We start from the raw sequence: 26,567 nt of genomic DNA, 5'->3' as shown, positions 1-26,567 counted from the left end.
GCCCTTTGACAACCTGCATTTGATTTAAGGAATATGGATATTTTGTGGCTTGCATCACCTACAAAGAGCCAGCTTTGGCCTTATTTCAGCTTGAGCACATAATGGATGGGTCAATGTTCCATGGCATTCTGTACATCATCCAACAAATTTTGGAATAACAATGTCAGGATCAAGAAGAGAATGCAGGTATCTATTCTATGGCTTAAGAGAATTGCGAATTTGACAAACTAAAACATACGTACCATTTCTGCAAACAATTGTACCAAGGCCTCAGTATTCCATTCTAATCCAATTGGTCATCTTGTACCTATTATGATTTCAAACTTTAATATGTATCTATTCTATGGTTTAGGAGAACTGGAATTTGATTAACAAGTACATACGGTTTCTGCAAATAATTGTTGTACAGCGGCATTCAGATTGCCATTCCAGTGCCATTGATTATCTTTTTCTACTCCTAGCAGCCTTGGTGTGCTTAAGACTCCTTTTGAGAAAACCTGCATCTTAGGGCATTGCTTCACAATTACTTTTGTCAAAGAGGGGAATTTGAAGCTGTGATCTGCTGAGCAAAAACTGATGAGGCTTGGCAAACAATCAAATTCCAAACTTTCTAATTTGCTAAAGATGATATCCTCTTTCGATTCTTCTCCCTCATTTGCAACTACTTCCTTCAACCCATCACATTCTTTAATAATCATTATTGTGAGCCGCACCAGACTTTTTGCTGTTGAGGATGTTAACAAACCAACTAATCCATTGCATTTCCATACATCCAAAGTCGTCAAATTTTGGAAAGAAGCAGAGGATGGTGCTAAAGTAATCAAACTGTTACACTCCGAAACCACAAGATCTTCCAGAGGCTGAAGAACATAGTCCCACTGGGAGTCTTGGTTCCATATATCCGTCAAATCAGGAAGCTTAAGCAATTCTAAGTGCCGTATCTGTCTAAGAATCTCAGCATATTTTTCCTTACCAATAGAACCTTCATAAGAAAACAACTCTTTGAATTGACTACAAGCCACTACAAGTTTTTCCATACACCGAAATCTTTCAAGGAGATGAAAGGGAAAAACTTCAGATTCATCATGAAAGCAATGAATCTCAACGACTTTGAGTTTCCGAAAGAGGTCTGCTGGGAACTGGTTTTGCCATATTATTGTCACATCCTTTCTTGACAGTGTTAACTGCTCCAAGTTGGGGACAATCTATGAAAGTAATCAGATGAAAACATGTTAAAAATTCAAGTTGCCTCCGAAAGTTTGCAGATATAAGAAATAGCAATTTTGCACACTTTTAACCGAAAAAATGACTATTAAGCTACACGATCAACTTTGTTATTATGAACTAATTATAATTACTTAATTCTAAATAAATTTGTCCATTAAACTTAATTATAATTCTATACAAATAATTTATTTTCAAAATAACCTAACAATGTAAATATTATTAAAATTATAGACATATATTAATTAACAAATCAATAATCTAAATTAAATTTATAAATAGTGCAAAAATGAATATAAATACTTCATTTTCTTTTTTTCACCTTAAACTAAACGAGGTGTGTGTTCAAAAAATTAAAGTACAAATTCAATCCCAATGCTTTATATATATATATATATATATATATATATATATATATATATATATATATATATATATATATATATATATATATGTAAAAAAAAAAATTAATGTTTTATTCAGTTTTAGTGTATAAGTGTCACACTTAAAATTTTATGCTGAGTATGAGAAGATATTACTTAAGTCCAAAAATACCAAAATTTTTTTAAACATTACAAAGAAAGATTTTAAGCTTGTCAGGGAGATTGAGCCCATACCTTTCTAAACGAGAAAAGTGGTTGCAGAACTTGAGTCATGAGTTGACACTCTTTATTTTTTTCTACCAAGTTCTCATATTCTGAACAAAAAATGTTTACTTCCTCACAATGATTCACCGCTAAGCTCTTTAGCATTGGAGATTCCAAAGTGTGTATTCCTGGGTAGAAGCACTTGAGCTCATATAATTCCCCAAAAGTCAAGAACTTTAAGCAAGGAAAAACAAATTCAGAAGTTGCTTCTAATCCTTGGTCCTGAGCAACAATTTCCTCCACCCCACAACTTCTTATATGCAGGGTTTCGAGTTGTGGCAGATTTTTAGCTATTGAAGCTGGGAAAATAAATTTTAGATTTGGACAATCCATAACATGCACTGAACTTAGGTTATGAAACAACACAAGTCCCAGAGGATCTTCATTCCATACATGCTTCAAATTTGGGAGGTTTGCAATGGACAGAGTTCTCAATTGAATGGCCACTGTTTCTTTCATTTTAATCAGCTCTTGCAAATCAAACGCCTCTTTCAGTGAAATACAATTCCATATGACCAAATCCCCAAGATTCTGGAGGTCTCTCAGCAACATGGATGGAAAAATTTTAAGTAGTTCTTCGCAGTATTTCACCTCAAGTACTTTCATTTTGCAAAAGGAATCTGAATGGAGTTCATTGTGCCATATCATCTTCAAATTATCCATGTTGAGAATTTGCATTTGCTCCAAGTTGGGGAATGCAACCTGTATCAAAAATCAATAGTCTGAATAAACTAGACTTGATAATTTCATTTTGACTCATACCCAACCGGGGATCGCAGATCCCCTAAAACTAACATAGCACTGTATTTAGACCATCCAACATTGTTCAAATTTGAAATATACAATTTACTAATAAAATTATTTTTTAATCAAATATTAAAATTTAGGCCAATTACAACACCAATCCTAAAGGAGGAGCATGGGTATGTTGTAACATCGGGAGCAATTAACGATAACAATGGAATGGGAAGAGACTGCATACCTTTTCATCAAAGAGAGTAGGACTTATAATTTCAAGTCCACTGCCGGATGCCATGTTTGAAGTTGCATAATTGGAGACAAATGTGGTCATTTGAGGACAGTTTTGTATGCACAGCTCTTTCAAGGCAGGGCATTCAACTAAAGTACTAGTGCAGAATCGTGTGAGTTTTGGAAGATCTTTAAGCTTCAGGGACTCTAGTTGATGGAGCAACATCTTTGTCACTATTTCTTCTTCCAATCCTTCCCTCACCATTACTTCTTCCATTATCTTACAATTGCATATCTCAAGTCTTTTCAGATGCACAACACTTGATGGTGATAAGAAATATTTTAAATTACCACACCCATCAATAATCAGGCTAGTTAAATTCTGAGTATAAGAACATATTTCCAACTGCTGAGCGTGCCATATCATCTCGACCTTAGTTGATGACAGTTTCAAGTCTTTCAAATTAGGAAAAAATACCTGCAGTGAAAATTTTTTGCTTCATCACATATATATATAGTCACAGAACAGATTTTCTCAAACGATTACTAATCACTATATAACTAACGTTCAAATTATGGTGTCTGAATGGGTTACGAGTAAAATCACTTCTTGTTTAATATTTATTATAGTACAAATTAAAGGATCCTTGAAGTGAATCAAGTTCTTAACAATCTGAAAATAGAATACCAACCTTTGGCTCAATAATTCCATCGTTTGCATTTGGGGCTGCTTCCTTGAAAAATGAACAATTGAATGTGGTTGGGCAATCAGCTAAAGTAATCTCTTTTAGAGATGGAAAATGCACAGTACCACTTCCAGATTTGAAAGTGATTAAGTTGGGCAAGGACTCGAGAGTAATGGAGTTCAGTAGAGGAAATATGATCTCCTCCATAGATTCTTCCTTCGCTACGCCTTCTGTGATGATTGCTTTAACCATGGCACAACTTTTCACTTCAAGCACTTGGAGTTGCTCCAGTCTAGAACAGATGGTAGGAGTAAATATGTTTCTCAAACTGCTACAATTGTGGATTTTGAGCAGTTTAAGGTTTCTGAGGTCTAAAATTCCGTTAGGAACCTCAATCCAGAGACGCCTCAACATTGGAAGATTTATCAGGTCCAACTCATTTAACTTGGACAAATGCCCAACAACACTGTTGGCATTTTCCCATTCCGAGCCAAAAACTTCTTCCATAAAATCACAATTTCTTACCTCAAGCTTACCCAGATTATTCAAAATGGGTAGCAGACCAGAGGGAACAGAACTAGAGGGAAACATACATTCGTCTACAACCAGCCTACTCAAATTGTAGAAGAAGTTGAATGGAAGTTTATCTTGCCATACCGCTTTTAGTTCAGGAAATTGAGAGAGTTCCAAATGTTGTAGGCCACTGAATCCAACCTACCAAAGCAGAACAATGAATAGTGATTATACAAGCAAATATTACTTCGGTTATCTAGCAGTTCTCTACAAGAAAATGGGGCACACACAATTTAGGAATTAGGAGATGGGTAGATTATATTGAACTAACCTTTTCTGCATACAATTGTATTATAGTGGAATTAAGGTTTCCAATCCAACGCCATTTATCTCTTTCTTGTGTCAAATTTACTCTCTTTAACTTTGGTGCGCTTATGGCTCCTTGAGAAAAAATCTTCATTTTGGGGCACTGTGTCACAATTACTTCTTCCAAAGACGGAAATTTTAACGCGCAATTCGCTGATGAGCAAAAGCTTGAGAGGCTTTTTAAGCAGAGAAGTTTCAAAGTTCTTAATTTCCACAAAACAATCTCACTTTGGGATTGGGAATCATTTCTGTCGTTTGACACAATTTCTTCCACCTTATGGCTTTCTATTACGATCATTGTGGTGAGATTGACCATACTTTTAGCAGTAGAAGATGATATTAAGCTCAACAATCCTTGACATTTCCACACATCCAGAGTCGTAAGATTTTTGAAAGTTGCAGAGGATGGTGCCAAATTAGTCAAACGATGGCACCTCCATATTTCAAGGGTTTCAAGATTTTGAAGAAATGGGACAGGTTGGCATCTTGATTCCATATATGCCTTATATTAGGAAGGAAATCCAACTTTAAGAATCGTATCTGCGACTGCAAGAGAACCCCTGCATCCTCACTAACAACACCATGTGGGAGTAACTCTCTGAAATAACAGCTGCCTAAAACAAGCTTTTCCAAATTTGGGAATTTTGGAAGAATATTAAAAGGCAAATTCACTGAAGCATCATGAAAGCTTTGCAGAACGAGAATTTTTAGTTTGAAAAAGAGATCTATTGGAAAGTGGCTTTGCTGTATCATTGCAATGTCCTCGTTGTTTAGCGCTAATTGCTCCAAATTGCCAACAATCTGTAAATCATTCAAAAAAAAATGTAGAAATTGATGTTCCAAGTTGACTATACTTGTGATCGTAACTGAAAAACAAAAAATAAAGCAAAAGGCATTCATTCAAGGGCAAACTGTGCAATGAAATCACGCACTGAAAAATTTCCCTAATGAAAGAAAGCTAATGAGGAAACAAAACCATTTAATTTTCATGTAATTTTTCAATTTTACAGAGAAATTATAACATACTCTCTGAGCAGTAATTTCTCAAAGGTCTTCATTGAGATCAGAGAAATAGACCCTATATGATTGTGATAAAGAACATATTACTTTGATAGCCTCAAACAATGTTCTGTTCCAAATATTGGATAAATTTCATTGGGGGCTAACAATAATACATTGATAAAAGAATTCAATAATAAATATAAATATTACTAAATTCTATTATTTAAAGTAATAAAAATCAGGAGACATTAAAGTATTATACCAAATTCTTCCAGAAAACTTACACATCTTAAAAAATATATATATATACATAAACCTCAATGTTCTAGATTATATAACATACTATTATAATATTAAAAAAAAATAAATAAACAATCATCCTTTAAAAAGAAAGCAAACAATTCATTCAAGGGCAAATTATGCAATGAAATCATGCACCGAACAATCAACTTTTCAATCAGTTAATTAATTATTTAATTATTTTGGAATACAAGGATGACAAACAGGTAAATTATGCCACAATTGAATTATTGTTGTATCAACAATTTGTAAATTGTTTAATTAAATAATTAAACTTGTTGTATCAACAGGTAAATTATGCCACAACAGGTAATTTACAAGTTTATCAACAGGTTTACAAGTTTAATTAAATTGTTGATATATATCAACAATTTAATTAAACTTGTAAATTAAAATAAAAAGGATGACAACAGGTAATTTTCTACCATTAAATGCTTTGAATTTTTTAATTTTAAATTTGTGGGAAAATTATGCCATATCAGCTGTTAGAAAAAGTTAATAATTTGTAGTGTTTACGTGTAAGCAGATTCTTAAAAAGGATATGTAAATTTCAGCAAATTCTTAAAATGGAGACTGCTATTTCATTCTAGATATAATCAACAATGGTATTCATTTGTCCATAAACTATGACTGGAATTATTCAAAAGTAGTGGTCGTACCTCTCTAAATGCGAAAAGGGGTTGCGGAACTTGAATCTTCAATTGGCTCTCTTGCCCATCCATAAGTATTTCTTGAGATTCTGAATTGAAAGTTTTCAATTTTTTACAGCCATACACACGTAAAGTTTTTAGCTGTGTACATTCTAAACTGTGTTTTTCTGAATAAAAACACCTCAATTCTTCTAATTGGCGAAGGACCAAGGTCTTTAGTCCACGAAACACAAACTTGGGATTAATGGTAATCGCTTCTACTCTTTCCTCCTTAGCGACGACTTCCTCCATCCCACATCCATTTATGCTAAGCAATTCAAGATGTGGTAGACCTAGAGCTATTGAAAATGGGAGGAGGCTTTTCAAATTTGGACAATTCCAAGCATACAGCTGGCGTAAGTTATAGAAGGAGAGAATCCTATGAGGATCCATGTTCCATACTTGCTTCAAATTTGGAAGGTCCCGTATGTCCAAAGCTCTCAATTGACTGCGCTCTACAACATGTACTTCGCTTACTCTTACTAATGCCCGGAGATCAAACACCTCTTCCACTGAATCACAATTCTTTACAACCAATGATTCTAGATTTTGAAGGAATCGACCCAACAACTTAGATGGAAAAATTTTCAGTAGTTGTTTCCCATATTGTACTTGTAGCACTTTCAATCTAGAAAAAGAATCTGCTAGGAGTTCTTCACACCATATCATCTCCAACTTATGCATGTGCATAATATACAATTCCTCCAAATTAGGAAACCACACCTGAAATACAAATTTCATGGTGTTAATAATAGCCTGATTAACCCTTAAATATGAGAGGTAAAAAATAGATAAATAATTTAAATATGACACAAAGGAAGAATTGATAAATAGTTTAGAACCTTTTCATCAAAGAGAGTTGCGTTCGCTTGTGTAACTCCGCTGCTAGTTCCCACATTTTTGCTTGTGCAAGTAGAGAGAAAAGCATGTAGATGAGGGCAGTTATCTACCCGCAGCACTTTCAAGGAGGGACATTCAATTAAGTTAGCTGTGCAAAATCTTACAATTCTTGGAAGACCTTTGAGCTTCAGCGAGTGTAGTTTAGGGAATAGCATTTTGCTCATCATTTCACCTTCTCCTTCTGCAATTATTACTTCTTCCATGGATTTGCACTCACATATCTCAAGTGTTTTGAGTTGTGCGAGACTTCCAACAATAGAGGATGTGAATAGATAGTTTAGATTCCCACAGCCATCCACAATCAAGGTCGTTAATTTTTCAATATATAGAGATGATTCTATATGTTGATTAGGCCATATCATTTTCACATTAATCCCAGACAATTTGATATCTTCCAAATTAGGGAATTCAATCTGCAGGCATAATTTTTATTTTCAATTAAAAAAAAGAATGGCAAAATATGAAAAATAATAAAATATTAGAAAGAATTAGAGTAAATTACTTTTTAATCTAGAATGAATTATTTTTATTTTTTTATAAAATGTCTAAAAAAGATAAGTCGGAAAACAGAAATAAGATGTGGACCAAACCTTTTTGCTGAAAAGTGGCAACGGAGCTTCAATCTCGTCCTCGCATACAATTTCTTTAGAGCTTGTACCAACTGCTGCTTCCTTTTGCTTTCTTTGGGATGCAGAGCACACCTTCTCTTGGCCTTGCGAACAAAAGCTTGTAAGTTGAGGTAGATTATCCAATGTCAAGGATCGTATTTGTGTCAAATTAATTTCCTCATCATCTTCACCTTCCTCAACTACTATCTCTTCCATAATTTCGCAACTACTCACATCCACTTCTTCAAGCTTCCCAAGGCCTTTAAACATAGAGAATGAAAAGAGACTCCTCAATGCATTACAGTTCCCCACCTTTAATTTTCTTAAATTGCTGAAAGACCCCACCATATAAGGCCCATAATAGATCTTCTCCAAATTATGCAAATTGTCAATAAATAATGACTCCAACCTCGGAAAAGCAGTGGAATGGCCCATTATCATCCAGTCTATGATATATTGAATACCAAGGCTATTTTGAACATGGAGATGCTTCAACTCAGGAAAACCTTGGTCGTCTAATTCATAGAGGACACTTCTTAAATCCGTTAGGTCGTCCAAATATAAATCTTCAGTTTTCATCAGCAACACTTTTACCCTCTCCAACAGAGCGCTTCTACTAAGCTTGAGTTTCAACGTTCTTAAGCTTCTGTAATCAGCATATCTCTCGTACTCGTGCCAGTCCCAGTCCCACTCATCACCGATGAATACTCTAAATCTTTCCAGTTTTTCAGAAAATAAATCTTTGGGCATGATATTTGCATCCATGATATGTACCTCTAAAGTGGACAGCTTTGACAAAAGCTTCAATTCTGACAGGTTAGCATTGTTTCTTGGGTCATCATGTCCTTCACCCTTCCATTGCACAAAGCCGTCCCCTATGTACAATTCCTCCAACTGGGCTAACCTTGATAGGACATCTGGCGAAATCACTTCAAGTCCTTGACATCTCCTCAAATCCAAAAGTCGCAAACGAGTCAATTTCCTTACTTCACTTGGCAGCCGAACAATGGTAGATCGAACGAAGCTAAGAACTTGCAACTGTTTTAGCTCTCCGATTGCAGAAATGTCTTCCAAAACACAGCCATCCAAACACAATGTTTGGAGGTTCTCAAGGCATTGAAGTGATAAAGGCAGTGGTGACAAGTGCATTCCCGTCAAATCCAAGACTTTGAGCTCTTCCATTCTACTGAATAAATTCTCCGGGATTTTGAGCAAGGAATTATTAAACATAAAAAATGACTCGAGTTTTGGGCATTCTAATACTTCAGGAAGCTTAGGGATTTTGCAATATGGCAAGGAGATTGATGTGCATTGTTCAAAGAAGCCTTTATTCGGCCATTCCTCCAACTCAGTTTCATATGTTGCAGTAAAGACATGATGATGCTTGGATGCAATTGAGGCTGCGAAGCGGTGAACTACATCGTGCATTTTGACTAGTTCATGGTTGTCGCCTTCCAGTAACAAACAAGACATTTTAAGATCACTGATTGCTTTAAGTAGTCTATCTCTTGTTGCTTTTAGTGTGGTGCGTTGATTAAACAAGCCTAACCCCATGCTATATTTCAACAAGTCAATTAGGTGCCCACCCTGAGGTGGGAGCTGTCCTACAAGTCGGAACAAAGACCTCTCTTCATCTCTCAAAAATTTGTAACTCAACTCTAGGGCTGAGTGAACTCTCGCTTTATCTCCTTGGCCATCAAACTTTTTAAGCCCTTCCAACTCCTCGTTCCATTCAAACATTTGCTTGTTTTTCAATCCCGTCGCTACTGGTACAATTAAAATGGGCAAGCCTGCGCATCTCTTTGCGACTTCGATAGCTATAGGTCGTAAGTTGGAATCTTTAAGATCTCCCACAATCTTCTCAAATAGATTCCATGCTTCTTGATACTGTAAAACTTCAAGCAAGATATCTCTTTGTACTCCCATTTCCAACAACACAGATTGATTTCTTGACGTCATCAGTATCTTGCTCCCTTTATGATCAAGGCCATAAGGAATTCCTACCTCCTCCAGTTTGATTGCTGCCCAAATATCATCTACAATTATGAGAATTTTCTCTTCTCTCTTGATTCGCTCACTCAACCGAGCTGCTCGTACCTCAACAGACTCCACATCAAATTTGTAGTCTAACCAATCTGCAATTTCTTGCTGAACTTTTTTCAATTACGGATTGTGAGTTACAGTTGCCATAACCACCAATTTGAAGATTCCGTATTCCCTGACTTGTGCAGCAATCTGTTTCACTAGCGTGGTCTTACCCACGCCTCCCATTCCATACACTCCAATGAGATTAACATCAGCATCCTTTAAAGCATTCATGATTTGCTCCACGGCTGATGTTCTTGATTCAAAGGCCTCAAAACCTTTGACTGCCCCTATGCCCTGTGGTGTGATGCGGTAGGAAACTTTCTCAAAATTTCCTTCTTCTCGGGCTTCAACAACGATTGGTAAAGCTTGGCTCGCTTTTCTACTAATCTGGTGGCGCCTAATCAAATTAGGACACAATCCCATGAAGCAACTCCTCTTTGCTTTGTCTTCATGTCGAAGAAGAATTTTAGTAGCATCTTCAGTGACATTATTCACTTTAGTAAACCACCTCGGAACATCAGCTTCAACTTCTTCAACTGGATTGCGCTTAACTTCCTCCACAGTGTGCTCAACCCTTTGTTTTGCATGCGTGAGCTTTTCAACTTCTTCTTCAAGTTTGTGGATGTTGCCACTGTAGTTGAACACATATTTGATCTGACGCACAATGGGATCAACCAACAGCTCGAAAACTTTGGATGCAATGGAACTCACAATCTCCATTTGTTGCTTTTGTGAAGGGACTATTTTTGATTGGGAAGTGAGCAACAAAGATGAGCAAAGAAAATAAAAACAAAGAGAGGTGAGAAGAAGAGCAATGAAATAAACAATTAACACAACACAATAAACTACAAAACTATTTTGAAATCAAACGATAAATAGAAACCAAAAGGTTAAGTAATTTGCAAACAATAAATAAATAAATAAATAAAACAACATAAATAAACGACACAAAAGAATAAAGATTATTTCTGACTATAAATTTAAATAAAAACGATAATCAAAATCATAGAATTCTGAGACACAAGTAATCTGGGTTTTCTTAATGCATTTTACAATTATAAAAAAAAAAGAAGGAAGATTGCTGAGATATTGGTAGAAATCATGAATGGGAAGTTAAAGGATACTAATGAGGTTTCCGATTTAAAGAAAATCTTGCTTAGACCCATCATATACATGAGATATAATATTTATGATGGGATTTATATATAAAATAAGTAAAATTATTAATTATTTATCTTGAATTCATAATAAACAAACTCTAAATATTTTTTTTTTCATTAGAATCTAAGAGAGATGATTGAATCTGCCTATATTCACATTATAATATATATTTTAAAAAATAAAAATTTTTATTGCTAAGTGTTATAATACATTTTTATGTAAAAAATTTAATTTACTGCTCAATTACTTACCTGTGAACCATCTCCATTATTGCTAGTCTGGTCTTACTAAATCACTAGTATTTTTTTTAAGCATTACATAGTTTATTTATTATTTTATAATAATATAATTTAATATTTATTTTTTATATTTTATATTTCAAAATCAAATTATAAAATCTTGTTAATAATAAAATTATTAATTAATTATAATTTTATTTAAAGTGTTAATAAATAAAAGTTTCAATAATAACTGGCATAATTTTGTATTTGATAAAATATATAAAAATATATATTATTTAATTTTAAAATCTGAAATAAGGTGATTAAAAATTATTTTTTATTATTTTTAAATTATTTAGTAATAACAAAGAAAGGATAACAAAGTAAAAGAGAAAAGTATACATGCCACGTGGTGATTTTTGAAGTATCATTATTATAATTTTTATATTTTAATTATAAAAAATGTTTTTAAAAAATAAATGTTTAAATTTTATACATAATTTTCAGTAAATAATTATTTAAATATATATATTAATATAATTTTCAAAAATAAAAATATATTTAAATTTATTATGAATATTGATATATATATATATATATATATATATATATTGAGATCTTTAAGAAATAAGTTAAAGGCAAATATTTTCTTACTAAAGAGAAAATTAAATTATTTAAAAAAATAATTTTTTTTAAAAAGGAAATATTTTTTAAATTTTGATAATCTTATTAAATTATAAAAATATTTATTCATATACATAATATAAATATGTATCATAAATTTAATATTATTATAAAATAACAAAAAATAATTTTTAACTCAGTAAATATTGTTTTTGAGTTAACCAAAATAAATATTAAAATTTTAATTTAAATAATTAAATTTTGTATTTAAATGTACAAAATTAAAATAATTATAAATTATAAATTATAAATTATTTGATGTATGTGCAGTGATGAAGGCATTAATTCCTTTGAGAGGGTCTAATTAAAATATATAATTTATAAAAATAACATATATAAAATAGACATAAATTGATAAGAGAATTTCTAATTAGAAGTTAATAAGATATTATAAGTAAATTACAATGGTTATCGTTTATTTTTTTATTAATTGAAATCTAATTAATCATAATAATTTCTTTGTCAATATTTATAAATATATATTTTTCAATGTAATTTATCAAACAATCATATAATAATTCATCTCCTATTCTATTGTGAAGTGAATTTTCATGTAACTAATAAGATTAATGATCAATTTTACTTTAATAATTCAATTTTATAATTAACAACATAACAATATAAATTTAATATCAATTTTATTTTGTATATTAAAATATAAATCTAAGAAATATATGGTTAATCTCTTATTACACGCTTTGGTGCACAAGTATAGACTTGATTTTTTTTTCCTTAAAAAAAGAGACTTTGTTTTCATAATTATACTTTTATTTGATTATAAGTATAACATATGTTGTATTTTTTCTTCTGATTAAAAAAATATAATTAATGATGCAATTATAATGACAAGCAGTCAAGAACCTTATTCCCCTAGAAGGATATGAACTTTTTTTTTTCTCAATATAAATGATTAGAGACAAAATAAGCAAAAAATAAAATAACCTATAATTACCTCTAGGCCAAAAAATGGGTTGTTTAGTCCACTAATCATATATTAGTAGTGTGATTCTTTTGTAACACCTCTAATTTTTAAATTAATTATTTTATGGGTAGATATTAATATTTTATTTTATTTAAATTTTAGGTAATTATTTGAAATTTTTTGAATTTTTTGAAATCGGGTTCGATTTCCGAAAATATAAAACTTTGATGATTTTTGAAAATTTATTTAAAGACCACGTGGTAAAACTAAAAATATATTTAAATTCTACAAATTTTTCTAAGTTTTCTGAAATTTTTTCGAGATTTTTGGGTCTTGTTTTCGATCTCAAGGCAGAGTAAAAATTTAATTTCGAGTGCCCTGCATCAAACTGACTGAATCGAACCAGATCGGGTCGGACCGATCTAATTAGACTGGTATAATCGAACCGGACCGATCTAGAGTGATGCCAATTGAGGATAAGTTGAGAGAAGGGAGATTGAGGTGGTTTAGTCATGTGAAGCGTAGATATACGGAGGCTCCATTTAGATAAGTAGAGCACATTAGGTTAGAGGATAGAAAGAAAAGAAGGGGTAGACCTAAACTGACTTGGAGGAGAGTAATACAACATGACCTAGAAGCGTTACACATTTCTGAGGATTTAAACCAAAATCGTTTAGAGAGAGAAAGCGAATTCATATAACCGATTCTAAATTTTTGAGATAAAGGTTTAGTTGAATTGAGTTGAGTATATAAATTAAAATCCATTTTATCTGGAGTCATCTTAAAATTTACTTTGTAAAGATAATAATTAATGCTAAATTTAATTATTAAATAGTCAAATAATTAAAATTTAAAATGATAATAACAGAAAATAAAATAAAAAAAATTAAATTCGTATATTAACACTTAAATGGTTAAAAAAATTAAAATAAAAAAATAAAAATTTAAAAATTCAATTGATAAAGTAGAACACTTTAATAAAAATTTGAAGGGGACTTAAGTGTTCCTCCTAATTAAGAAGATTTAACTAATAAAAACAAATAAGGTAGCATGTAAAACTATTCAAAAATATATAAACTAAAATTAAAGTAAAGACATGATAAATAAGAAACTGCCATAGGCTAAATTGATGACAATATTATTGTTAGAATAATGAATTACATTTTACCATAAATAAATTATTTTAAAATTATTTCAATGAAAATAATAATAACTAAATATAATATATTATTAAAATAAAATAAAATTAACACATTTAAAATTAAGAAAAAATAGGAAAAGTCTTGTAAAGAGAGAAGAAAAAAAGTAAAAAGGAAATTGTACTTGTCAAGTGCGCCGTGCAGTGGGTTAAGTGTAGGCCAGCAGCATATGCTATATTCGGAATAGAAATAAAAAAAAAAAAAGGTAAAAGGTCTATTTAAATTTTAAAGTTATGTTAGATAATTATAAAAAATTAAATTCTTCAACTTTTAAAAAAAATCAAATAATTTTTTTAAATTTTAAAAATTGATTAAATTTTTTTACTATTTTATAGATAAATAAGCTTTTTAATTTTTTTAAAAAATAAATAAAAAAATTAAATTATAATTTATCTCTAATATAAATCCAGTCAATGTTATATATGATCTTTTAGTGCACATGATTCTCATATGTAATCTTACGTATTTGATTTGCAACATCCTAATAAAAATTTGTTACATTCTAAAGTAAATTGATAAGTTTTTATTTAAATAATTATTCAAGAAGTTTATATACAAAAGTGTCTTGAATCCATAGAGATTTTTTTTTGAATCATTTAGCAAAAAAATAATTTATCAATATATTCTAGAATGTAGCAGATACCTATTAGAATGTTGCGAATTAGAAACACAGAATTATCAACGAGAATTCTATACACTAAAAGATTTTTGTGTACAATTTTGATTGGATTTATATTAAAAGTAAATTGTAGCTCAATCCTTTTCTATTTATTATTAAAATTTAAAAAACTTATTTATTTTTAAAATAATTAAAGAATTTATTTAATTTATTTTTAAAATTTAAAAGATTTACTTAATTTTTTTTATAACTTTTTGGTGTTTGTTTGAATCTAAAAATATTTTAAAGATTTATATCACACTTTAAAAAGTTAAAATAGACTTTTTATCAAAAAAATAGTAATAAAAAAAGAAAATAGGGGCAGAATCGTCATTTTCTTTTACTGTTGTTGTGTTTTAGTATATTGCAATAATTCTATTTTTCAATTTGTCTACAACGATTAAAATATTCAGTCTGATCACTCCTATCAATATTTTTCAATTATTATTGAGTATTTTGGGTGTGTATACACCCTTACTAATAATTATGAGAAATTCACTCTATTTATTATATGAAGGACCTATATATTTTATTTATTTTCTTTTTTTTTTTTAATGAGTAAGAGAGCATTGTATTCTAAAATTTCCCTTAATATGAGACATTACATAACAGCAATGTTTGAAGGGATGGCCAGCAAACAAAACCATTAAATTTGAGTAGATAACTAATAATGTTTATATCACGATGTATATTAAAATAAATTTTCAAATATGGATCAGTTAAAAATGGAGTTAAAAAAAAGTGTAATAATTTTTTATAATTTAGATAAAATTGTTAAAATTAAAAGTTATGAAAAAAATTAAAAAATTTTAAAAAATTATTTTTTTTAGTCAAAACATCTAAATAAAAACGTTAACTTTTAAGCGCTTACATAAGGTGTTTATTTCTATTATTTTCTTTATTTATTGTTTGCAAATTACTTGCTGTTTGGTTTCCATTTCTCATCTGATTTCAAAGCACTTTTGTTTGTGTTTGTTGCGTTCTGTTAATTGTTTATTTCTCGCTTTCCTTCTCACCTCTCCCTGTTTTTATTTTCTCTGGGTATGTTAGATGGTCACATCCCAAGGAAAAAAATAAAAATAAAAAGCAGCAAATGGAGTTTGTGAAATTAGTGACTGATCCAATTGTATCCAAAGTTTTCGAACTACTGGTTGAACCAGTGGTGCGGCAGATCAAATATGTATTCAACTACAGTGGGTAATTCGGTTTGGGAGGAGGTTAGAAGAGGGTTTAGAGGGGGTCATTTGGAGGATCAAATGAATAGAACTATGTTAGTTTTGATTCCAAAAATGGAGAACCCTATCACTATGGCTCAAATTCGTCCCATTAGCTTGTGTAATGTGGTGTATAAAGTGATTACTAAGGTGCTTGTTAATAGAATAAAAAAGTTCCTCCCTCAGATAGTGAGTCCGAATCAAGTCAGTTTTGTGCCTGACAGACAGATAGTTGATAATATTGTTATAACTATAGAGGCGGTGCATTCTATGAGAGCTAAGAAAGGTCGAAAAGGCTACACGATTGTTAAAATTGATTTAAAGAAGGCATATGACTGTATTAGTTGGTCTTTTCTTTAAGATACTTTACATTAAGCTGGGTTGCCGAGTAGTTGTATTCAGTTAATTATGAGATGTGTGTCTAGAGTTTGGATGCGGGTTTTATGGAATAGGGATATGACCGAGGAATTTATTTCATGTCGAGGTCTTAGGCAAGGAGATCCTCTGTCTCCCTAGCTTTTTGTTTTGTGTATGGAACGTCTTTGTTGCAGTATTGAGATTTTTCTAGAAGATATAAAGATCATTATTTGCATTTTGTAATCCTTAAATTCTTTTATCAAACTTGTAAGGTGTAATTGTATGTCTTTCCTTGATTTAAGGAGACTGATTAGAAAGAAGTAAGTTAAAACTTGTTGTAGTAGCTATGAATCATGCTTTTTATACTACTTTTGCTGCTATATAAACAACCTAATCTAATGAAATGTGTGAATTCTACAATTTTAATCTTGTGTTGTGTGAGATGGAAAACCTCTATTTTCTTTATAAGTTTACTGTGGAAAAATCTAACAAATGGTATCAGAGCTTCCATCTTAAGGGTGTCTATCTTTGTGAGTTTTAAGAGAGAAAACCTCTATTTTCTTTATAAGTTTACTGTGGAAAAATCCAACAAATGGTATCAGAGCTTCCATCTTAAGGGTGTCTATCTTTGTGAGTTTTAAGAGAGATTTGAGAGTTGTTTCACAAAAAAAAAATTTGAGAGGTTATCCAGCAGTAGTTCATTTCCCGCTCCACCTATTTTTGCAAGTGAGAACTATGATTTTTGGCCTATAAAAATGACAACATTTTTTAGAGCTTATGACTTGTGGGATGTAGTAGATACTGGAAGAGATCCAACACCTTTGCCACCAAATCCAACTTTGGCACAAATCAAATATCATAGTGATGAATGTGCCAAGAAATACAAGGCTTTAACTTTCATTCATCAAGCTATTTCATATTCAATATTTCCAAGAATAGTTGGTGCCCAAATAGTCAAGGAAGCTTGGGACAAGCTCAAAGAAGAGTTCCAAGGGAGTGAGAGGATGAGATGTTCAAAATGAAGGATGGTGAATCAGTAAAAAACTACTCTGCCAAACTGATGGAGATTGTGAATCAAATGAGGCTTTTTGGAGAAGATTTTCCACATGGAAAAGTTGTGAGAAGATTATGATTTCTTTGTCAGACAAGTTTGAAGCAAAATTTTCTACAATTGAAGAGTCATGTGACTTGAAGAGACTCACAATTGCAGAGTTAATTACCATACTTTAGGCTCAATAGCAAAGAACTTCAATAAGAAATGAAGAAGTTACTGAAGGAGCCTTTCAAGATTTCCAAGCCAAGAACTAAGGAAACGGTTCATCAAGCACAAAGGAGATTGAAGCTAAAAACAGAGATAGTAGTGGGAAAAGAAAATTTTCACCTTGTGGCACTTGTGGGAAGACAAATCATAGTGAAAATAGATGCTAAAAAAGGGCTTAATGCAATTTTTACAAGAAGCAAGGTCACATTGAAAGATTTTGCAAAGCAAAGCAAAATCAATCTCAACAACAATCTGCTCAGCAAGCCAATTTCAGTGAAGATTGTAGAAAGAGATGATTCTCATTGATTTCAATTAATCTGTACATGGGTATACATATACAATTGATTCCTATAATTGTGTTCTACTAATTAGGAAGAAATCCTAAATAAGAAATCCTAAATAAGAATACAGAATACAAAATATATAGAGAAATAATATAGTGATTGACTTTCCATAACATAGTGATTGACTTTCCATAACACTCCCCCTCAAGTTGGAGCATATATGTTAATCATGCCTAACTTGTTACAAATGTAGTCAATCCTAGCTCCATTCAGAGCTTTTGTGAAAATATCTCCTAACTGCTCTCCAGTTTTGATGTGTCCTGTTGAGATGATCTGTTGTTGAATCTTTTCACGAATAAAGTGACAATCAATCTCAATATGTTTGGTCCGCTCATAAAACACCGGATTAGAAGCAATATGAAGAGCAGCTTGATTATCACACCACAATTTCGCAGGCAGGGAGGTCTTAAAACCTGTCTCATCTAGTAATTGAAATATCCACATTACCTCACATACTGATTGTGCCATGGCTCTGTATTCGGATTCAGCACTAGATCGAGAAACTACACTCTGCTTCTTGCTTCTCCAAGACACCAAATTTCCTCCAATAAAAACGCAATATCCAGTGGTTGACCTCCTGTCAACCTTAGATCCAGCCCAGTCGGCATCTGAAAAACATTCAACATTCAAATGCCCATGATTACTATATAGCAAACCTCTTCCTGGAGCGCCCTTCAGATAACACAAGATTTGTTCCAAGGCTTCACAAAGAGCAAAAGTTAGGGAACACATCAACTGACTTACCACACTAACGGCATAAGCAATGTCGGGGCAGTGGTATGTAAGGTAGTTCAATTTTCCTACCAATCTCCTGTATCTCTCTGGATCTTTAAACAACTCACTATCCCCTGCTAACAATTGTAAAGTTGGAGTCATTGGTGCGCTACAAGGCTTAGTACCTAATTTTCCTGTCTCTGTCAATAGATCGAGGACATATTTTCTTTGAGACAAGAAAATACCCTTCTTACTTCTCATAACTTTGATACCCAAGAAATACTTTAACAATCCCAAGTCTTTGGTCTGAAACCGAGTTTGGAGGAAGTTTTAAGAGATGAAATACCTGCAGAGTCACTCCCAGTGATGACAATGTCATCCACATAGACTACCAAGAGAATTAGATCAGCCTCAGATTGCCTATAAAATACTGAGTGATCACACTTACTCTTTTGCATACCAAATTCCTGTACTGCTTCACTGAATCTCCCAAACCATGCCCTAGGACTTTGTTTCAAGCCATAAAGAGACTTCCGAAGCCTACAAACTTTACCCAACTCCCCCTGAGCAACAAACCCAGGTGGTTGCTCCATATACACCTCCTCCTGAAGATCACCATGAAGGAAAGTATTCTTGATATCCAATTGATGCAGGGGCCAATCATATGTAGCTAAAGAGATAAACAAGCGAATAGAAGTAAGTTTAGCTACAGGAGAAAAAGTATCAGAGTAATCAACCCCATATGTCTGAGCATATCCTTTTGCTACAAGGCGTGCTTTTAACCTAGCCACAGAACCATCAGGATTTACCTTTCAGTATATACCCATTTGCAACCAATAGCTTTCTTACCGGTGGGCAAAGGCAATAGTTCCCATGTACCATTAGCATCTAAAGCCTCCATTTCCTCTTTCATAGCATCACACGGCCGGGATGAGACGATTGCCTCATCAATGTATTAGGGATCTGACAGAGTCTAAAGAAGTAACAAAACACCGAGAACAAGAAGACAATTGATTATAAGAAACAAAAGAAGAGATAGGGTAAGTACATGAACAGTTACCTTTATGAAAAGCAATGGGTAAGTCTAGATCAGAATCATGATCAGTATGAGGTACAGGATCTCACAACGAAGTAGCTGGTGGAGGATCTGAGTCAGGAATCTCCAGTCTCCTGGAATAAACATGAACAACGGGAGGTCGAGTAGGTCTAGAGACACAAAGAACAGGCTGTGGGAGAGTACTAGACATTGGTTAGACAGTATATATTAAGAGATCATCCTCCTCCCCCTGACTCTCATACACAGATGATAGAGGAAAAAATGGAGTGGACTCAAAAAATTTGACATCTGCAGAAACAAGATAACGATTAAGAGTAGGAGAGAAACAACGATACCCTTTTTGGAGCTGGGAGTACCCAAGGAAGACACATTTGAGAGATTTTGGATCCAATTTAGTAACCTGTGAACGAACATCACACACAAAACAGGTACAACAAAAAATACGGGGTTCAATAGGGAACAAAGATTTTGTAGGAAACAAAGTAGTATAAGGAATATCCCCATTAAGGACAGAAGACGACATACGATTAATCAAAAAATATGCCGTAGAAACTGCATCCGCCCAAAAGTGTTTAGGTATTTTCATCTGAAAAAGAAGAGCACGAGTTACCTCAAGAAGATGGCAATTTTTTCTTTCGGCCACGCCATTTTGGGATGGGGTATCCACACAGGAAGACTGATGAAGAATGTCATTTTGTGTCATATAAGGCTGAAATTGTGCTGAAAAGTATTCTTTGGCATTGTCACTTCTTAATATGCGCACAGAAATATTAAATTGAGTTTTGATTTCATTACAAAAGGCACAAAAGATAGAAAACAACTCAGAACGATTCTTCATTAAATATAACCAGGTAACGCGAGAGTAATCATCAACAAAAGTAATAAAATAACGAAATCCAGTTTTAGATGTAACAGAACAAGGACCCCAAAAATCAGAATGAACTAACTCAAAAGGAGATGAAGCCCGTTTATTGACTCTAGACACAAAAGGCAAACGATGATGTTTTGCAAACTGACACGACTCACATTCTAGTCGATAAAGGCGAAATTGAGGACACGGCTTCTTCATGGTAGACAAAGAAGGATGACCCAATCTACAATGAGCTTCAAGAGGTGTTAAGGTACTGGAGCAAACAAGCGGCGGTACATGATTTTCGAATGTAGAGACCACTGACTCGCGTCCTCTACCAATAATCGCTTTGTCGTAAGATCCTGAAACAAACACCGGTCGGAAAAAGGAAAGCGAGAACAATTTAAGGTGCGAGTAAGTTTACTAACAGTAGAAAGTAGATTAAAAGAGAATTTTGGTAGACACAAAGCAGAAGACAAAGAAATTGTGAAGTCGGGTTCGCATTCAGAACCCATAACACAAGAAGTAGAACCATCACTAAAGTAATGTAGAAAGTGAGATTAGGTGAAAGCGGATAGAAGACTAGAATTACTGTCATGTGATGCATGCACGAGAATCAATAACCCATTTGGATGAAGAAGACACAAGGCATGTAGTGGATTTACGACTCGTGATCGCGATGTGAGGAACTGGTAGGCTTTAGAGATGCACGATCTTGGGAAAATTGTGCAAAATCCTCTGCAGATACCAAAATAGTTTTCTCAGAGGAAGATACTGTAGAATTCTCTGCTGCCATATTTGCCATATGTGATCGCTGATTTTTTCTCTGAAGTTGCGGACAATTATATTTTGTATGGCCAGGCTCATGGCAATAATAACAAATGACTCCTCTTGAGTCCTGATTAGAACTAGCCTCTACATTACGTTGATTACTTCTATTGCCTATAATTCCTCCTCTACTTCCTCTTCTATTACCCTGTTGTCCATTTGGATTACGGCTAATAAGAGCACTACTGGCAGGCTATGAAGATTGAGCACTCTCTGTACGAAGGACCTGTGTGAACGTTTCATGCAAAGAGAAAATCTCAGAACTGGAGAGGATCTGAGATTTAGCAGTCTCATACTCTGAAGGAAGGCCTGCAAGAAAACTCATAACAGCCAGTTGCTCCTGTTGGGCCTGCTGAACTTTCACATTAGGACTAAAAGGCAACAATACATTAAGTTCCTCATATACCCGTTTAAAATCCAAAAAATAAGCCGTGAGAGACTTATCCTCTTTCTCAGCACGGTAGAATGCCTTACAAACATCATAAATACGGGAGATATTCTCTTTACTAGAATATAGAAAATCTAAGTAATCCATCAATTCCTTAACAAATTCACAGTGATTAATTAAACTAATTACCTCACTATGAATCGAGTTCCGAAGCTGCAAAAACAACCGAGCATCCTCACTTAGCCAAGTTTGTCGTGTATCATCAGTGGGTGGATCTTTAGTAAGGTGATCATCCTTATCAATGCTACGCAAATAGACCCTATGATCTTACTCCACCTGGTAATTCGAACCATTAAGTTTGTGTTCCGTGATCTTAGTCATCACCGGAATCACATCAGAAATAACATTCTTATTGTCTGCCATTTGTTGAGACAAATAAAACTAACCGAAACGCTAATCCAAAGTGCTTATAGCAGCAAAATAACCCAAAATCACAAATCAAGCAAATACCAAAATAAGATCTGAGAGCCAAACCTCAGAAGTCCTTTAATGGTTATACTGGATCAGGCAACAGCACACAGTGGTGGAATGAGGGGGTTGAGACGACGCCGGCGATGTTGATCGGGGTTGAAACGGCCGGTCGGCGGCCAAGGTCTCTCCTGAGCTGGGTAGTGAGAACAAATAGTCACCCTAGATTGATGACCTGCTCTGATACCATGTAGAAAGAGATGATTCTCATTGATTTCAATTAATCTGTACATGAGTATATATATACAATTGATTCCTATAATTGTGTTCTACTAATTAGGAAGAAATCCTAAATAAGAAATCCTAATAGGAATACAGAATACAAAATATATAGAGAAATAATATAGTGATTGACTTTCCATAACATAGTTATTGACTTTCCATAACAAAGATCAACAAGAAGTTGAAGAATCCTTATTTTTTGCATCTCAAGTTTGTGAGTCAACAGAGAAGTATATTTGGAATGTTGACAGTGGCTAATCACATGGCCAATGATGCAAGTTTTTTTCAACTTTTTGGATAGATCTATCAAGACTAAAATGAGATTGGGAATGGAGAAATTGTAAAGCTGAAGGCAAAGGTTCAATTTCACTTCAGACAAAGAAAAGCATGAAGGTCATTTCTGATGTATTGTTTATTCCAAAGTTTGATCAAAATCTTCTTAGTATTGCACAAATGATAAAGAAGGAATACTATGTGTTATTTAAAAGGGATACGTGTTCCATTTATGACTCACATGATTATAAGGTTGCTGAAGCAAGATTAGAGAACAATAGCTTTGTTTTAATTTTGAAATCTGAAATACTTGATTGTGATAAAGGTGAAAATGAAAAGAAAACTTCAGTATGGAAAAGTGATTGTACAGGCGTTGAAACAAAGGAAGGGCAATGCAAAGTAGCTGTTTTTTATGCTATTTTTGATGTTAAAGGCTCAAAATTATATGTTTGCTGCAATGAAATCAAGGAGGAGTTCAAGAAGGTTAAACCAGTTGCAAAATTTCCAAATGGCAAAGGTAGAAGAATGGTTACTGCCTCAAAAGCAAATCAAGCTGAAGTTTCTTATGCTTCTAGCAGCAAAAATTATTTTGTTTCAGTTGTAAGAAGTCATATAAAGCATGGGAGAATTGAGCAAGATGATGTGAAGTTTCATCCAAATAAAGAAGCTGAGAAGAATTATTTAGGGAGCTAGTTTGACTATATCAATTGTAGAAGAGTCTCCAGAAATTGAAGCTAAAAAAGCTGTCATGCATTAATTTTACTGTGTTTGCCTTCAATACATAGATAACTAATTCTGATTCTTTGTGCTTCTTTTTCTTGGCAGCTAAAATCTTTGTTTGTGGGTTTTAAGGTGTGTTGCTCTTTTAACATCAATTTTCCTTTGTCTCTCTGCAAATGGATTCTGTTTTCTGTTTTTTTTTTCTTTTTTTTTTTTTCTGTTTCCAGTGGCAATTTGGTTAGGTATTCATGGTTTATTCTTGAGATTTAGTTTAGTTTTATGAGTTGCTTTTATTCTAATTAGGTTTAATTTTTTTATTAATTTGTGTTATGCTTTTATTTATTTTTTGATTTATCAGTAAGGCTTTTATCGTTTGCTCCACTGCTCATGTGTGTATATTTTGCCATATTTGTTTTTGGGAGTTAAGCATCTTTCTTTTAACTTTTTAACTGGTGTGCTTATTTTATTTTGTCCTCTTTGGTTTCTATTCTTGATTTATGTTGCCTGGGACAGTAAAAAAGGTTGGAATGAGAGACCTGTTAATGATATAGCATTTATTTGTTCTTTGTTCTTTATCAAGCTATTTAATTGACTGCCCTTCCAATTAAATGAATGATTGGCTAAATTGAAGGCATTATTTTGGCATGGTTTTCATCCTTTAATAATTAGATTTATGCTTGGTCAAAAATCTAGGGTTGTCTGCTTTGTTAGTGCCAATATTTTATGTATCCATATTTATTCTTCAAGTTCTTTTTAACCTTTGAGCTTTTTTGATGATTGAGTTTCTTTTCCGCTTACTTATGAATCCTACATCAGATTCAGTAACCGAGCACTGAATTTAGTTCATTTTGCTGCCATTTTTTTGATATTTTGGTATTTGGTTTTTGAAGTTGCATCAATGATGGGTGCAATTAGTTTCGGCAAAGTTCAAATTTTTATGCGGTTGTGGCTTCTACGATCAGAGGGAATGAAAATAAATTTTTTTGTGTTCTATTGTTTAATTCTCAAAATTTTTTTTATCCTTTCTTATGAAGCCTTTGTTAAATTCAATAACAGACTTCTAAATTTAGAGGATCCTACTTGAATTGTTTCATGTTGTCATCTTTTCAATGATGCATGTAATTAGCAGTTGAAACACAGATATTGGAAACAACATGAGAATTTAATTTTATCATCTTGGAATTAAAGCCGTATAATTTTTTATGTTTGTATGTTTAAAATTTTTACACGCCAGCCTGATCAGTTTGGACAGAACGATTAGAGGCAATCAGAAAAGATTGATTTGGTCATGCTTAGACTGAAACTTTAGTTTTTTTTATTTTATTTTATATTATTGTTTTTGCCAATTTATTTATTTATTTTGATCTGTCTTATCAAGCTATTATTAGAAACTTATGAGTTAGTGCAATGACTTTGGTTATGAGGAATTCCTTTCATTTGTAACTCACTCAATTATTTATTGCTTCAATTTTTTTGCTGGTAGGCTGATTTTACTGGCAAGGATTTTTAATTGTTTGGTTGTTGGGCATCCATTTTGAAGGGATGCTGGTGTTATTTGATGTGGTTCCCTAGGAGTTCTTTGGTGGGGGTGATGTGGTTTTTTTGCCTTCTTTTGTCTTCTTGGATTTTGCTGGGGATTCTGTCCTCTTGGTGACAAAATTTTTATTTTGCTGGACTTTGAAAGCTAACTTACTTCTAGGATGTTGTTTGGCCTGGGATCTTTTTGTTTATTTGGCCTTGCTTATCCTAAATTGTAAATACAACTTTGGGTACCATGGATCTGTGCCGTGTAATTATAAGCTCCATGTTATCTTTTTTTAATGACTTATTTATATATTGATGACCAAGGTATGTAAAAATCATGCTGCTTAATGATAATGAGATTATCTTTGTTTAGCTAAGTGGATTATGCTTTTCTTTTACTATAGTTCTGTTTCCTTAGTAGTTTGTGCCCTTTGGATAGCTGCATTTAAGTCATTTGGTTGTTGGTTAATAACATTTCACAGCTAATTTTGCTACTCAGTACATGTGATTTGTTTTTATAAAGTGTTTATCTGTTTTTAGAGATCTTTTGTTTCTCTTTATTTTGTTTTCTTTCAATTATACCATCTATCCTCAAGTTCTCTATCAAATCTATGTATTATTCTCTATGCTCCAGCTTAAAATATTATTCCACTACATCACATAGGTAACACAGACATAGGATTATAAAAAAAAGGGAAAAAGATTACTTTCTTTATAGGATTTAACTTCTTGTTGCTTTGATCATGGATGGCAAAGTCTTCAAGTCCCAGTTGTTGCACCAATACTGTATAGAAACTAGGTGTCAGACAATAAACAATTAAATATATTAAATATATAATTCTGGTTGGATTACTTGGTTAGTCATTGGTTATTACTAACTAACTAAGAAAGAAGATGAGAGAAGGGAGAAAAGATGGGAATCAATTTATTTTTAAAGAAGCACACAGCTAACCTGCTTGGAATAAACATGGCTTTCTCTCGTTTCTTTCGTGTGTAAATTTTTTATTCTTAATGACTGCTTCTTTTGCCTGAAACTGAGATATTTTATTTTGTTTGCTTCTGCTTAAGTTAGATTTACTACATTACATTGAAAACACAGCCATAGGACTGTTAAAAAAAAAATACAAGATTATCTCCTTCATATAAGGTACCTGAGTTGTTCTTGGTTCTGATAATGAATAGAGGCCAGTGAGTCTCAATTGCTAGCAGATTCTGCCAAAAAAAAACTAGATTGGACCAGTAATTGCTGGATAAATTTATTGGGGTAACAATGGCTGTTAAATATTTAGATCAGTTTTTAATTATTTTAGTTTATCCATAGTGAGATTAATGCTCTGTTGGGTGGGGTGAGAAAAGGATAAATTAGGGTAACGAGGGGTAAATAACTATTATACCTCTATTTGGGAAGAGATGAGTTAGTAAAGGATAAGGGTAAGTATTAGCTTACCCT

The 26,567-nt window shown here is 32.8% G+C and overlaps 2 protein-coding genes across 2 annotated transcripts; both read right to left on the bottom strand.

Annotated features, from left to right (window-relative positions):
- LOC131177658 (uncharacterized) lies at nucleotides 1-26,329 on the bottom strand. The gene is made up of 13 exons (XM_058142740.1): nucleotides 26,269-26,329; nucleotides 26,070-26,145; nucleotides 25,825-25,901; nucleotides 7,887-10,732; nucleotides 7,239-7,709; nucleotides 6,367-7,119; nucleotides 4,371-5,206; nucleotides 3,533-4,240; nucleotides 2,854-3,318; nucleotides 1,842-2,573; nucleotides 384-1,205; nucleotides 243-307; nucleotides 1-128 (listed from the first exon to the last, which is right to left on the bottom strand). Exons 7-12 carry the CDS (start codon nucleotides 4,899-4,901, stop codon nucleotides 284-286), a joined length of 3,282 nt encoding a protein of 1,093 aa, XP_057998723.1. The 5' UTR covers nucleotides 4,902-5,206; nucleotides 6,367-7,119; nucleotides 7,239-7,709; nucleotides 7,887-10,732; nucleotides 25,825-25,901; nucleotides 26,070-26,145; nucleotides 26,269-26,329; the 3' UTR covers nucleotides 1-128; nucleotides 243-283.
- Nucleotides 4,933-10,712, bottom strand: LOC131177705 (disease resistance protein At4g27190-like). The gene is made up of 6 exons (XM_058142814.1): nucleotides 10,101-10,712; nucleotides 7,887-10,052; nucleotides 7,239-7,709; nucleotides 6,367-7,119; nucleotides 5,078-5,206; nucleotides 4,933-5,019 (listed from the first exon to the last, which is right to left on the bottom strand). Exons 1-6 carry the CDS (start codon nucleotides 10,710-10,712, stop codon nucleotides 4,933-4,935), a joined length of 4,218 nt encoding a protein of 1,405 aa, XP_057998797.1.
- Nucleotides 26,330-26,567: the final 238 nt, after the last annotated feature.

The sequence above is a fragment of the Hevea brasiliensis genome, unplaced genomic scaffold, assembly GCF_030052815.1.
Source record: "Hevea brasiliensis isolate MT/VB/25A 57/8 unplaced genomic scaffold, ASM3005281v1 Scaf7, whole genome shotgun sequence".
NCBI lineage: Eukaryota > Viridiplantae > Streptophyta > Magnoliopsida > Malpighiales > Euphorbiaceae > Hevea > Hevea brasiliensis.
Note: the sequence above shows the minus strand (reverse complement) of the source record. Positions and strands in the feature narration are given on the sequence as shown.

Bases quoted from the DNA above. Each gene is read 5' to 3' on its own strand.
- LOC131177658 (XM_058142740.1), bottom strand. From the start codon at position 4,901: ATGGAATCAAGATGCCAACCTGTCCCATTTCTTCAAAATCTTGAAACC. The intron at 2,574-2,853 runs GTATGCAGTCTC...TTTTTGATACAG, and splicing joins CTACTCTCTTTGATGAAAAG to GTTGCATTCCCCAACTTGGA. The intron at 308-383 runs GTATGTACTTGT...AAATCATAATAG, and splicing joins AACAATTATTTGCAGAAACC to GTACAAGATGACCAATTGGA.
- LOC131177705 (XM_058142814.1), bottom strand. From the start codon at position 10,712: ATGGAGATTGTGAGTTCCATTGCATCCAAAGTTTTCGAGCTGTTGGTT. The intron at 10,053-10,100 runs GTGGTTATGGCA...AAAAAAGTTCAG, and splicing joins AATACGGAATCTTCAAATTG to CAAGAAATTGCAGATTGGTT. The intron at 7,120-7,238 runs GTTCTAAACTAT...TTTGTATTTCAG, and splicing joins CAACTCTCTTTGATGAAAAG to GTGTGGTTTCCTAATTTGGA.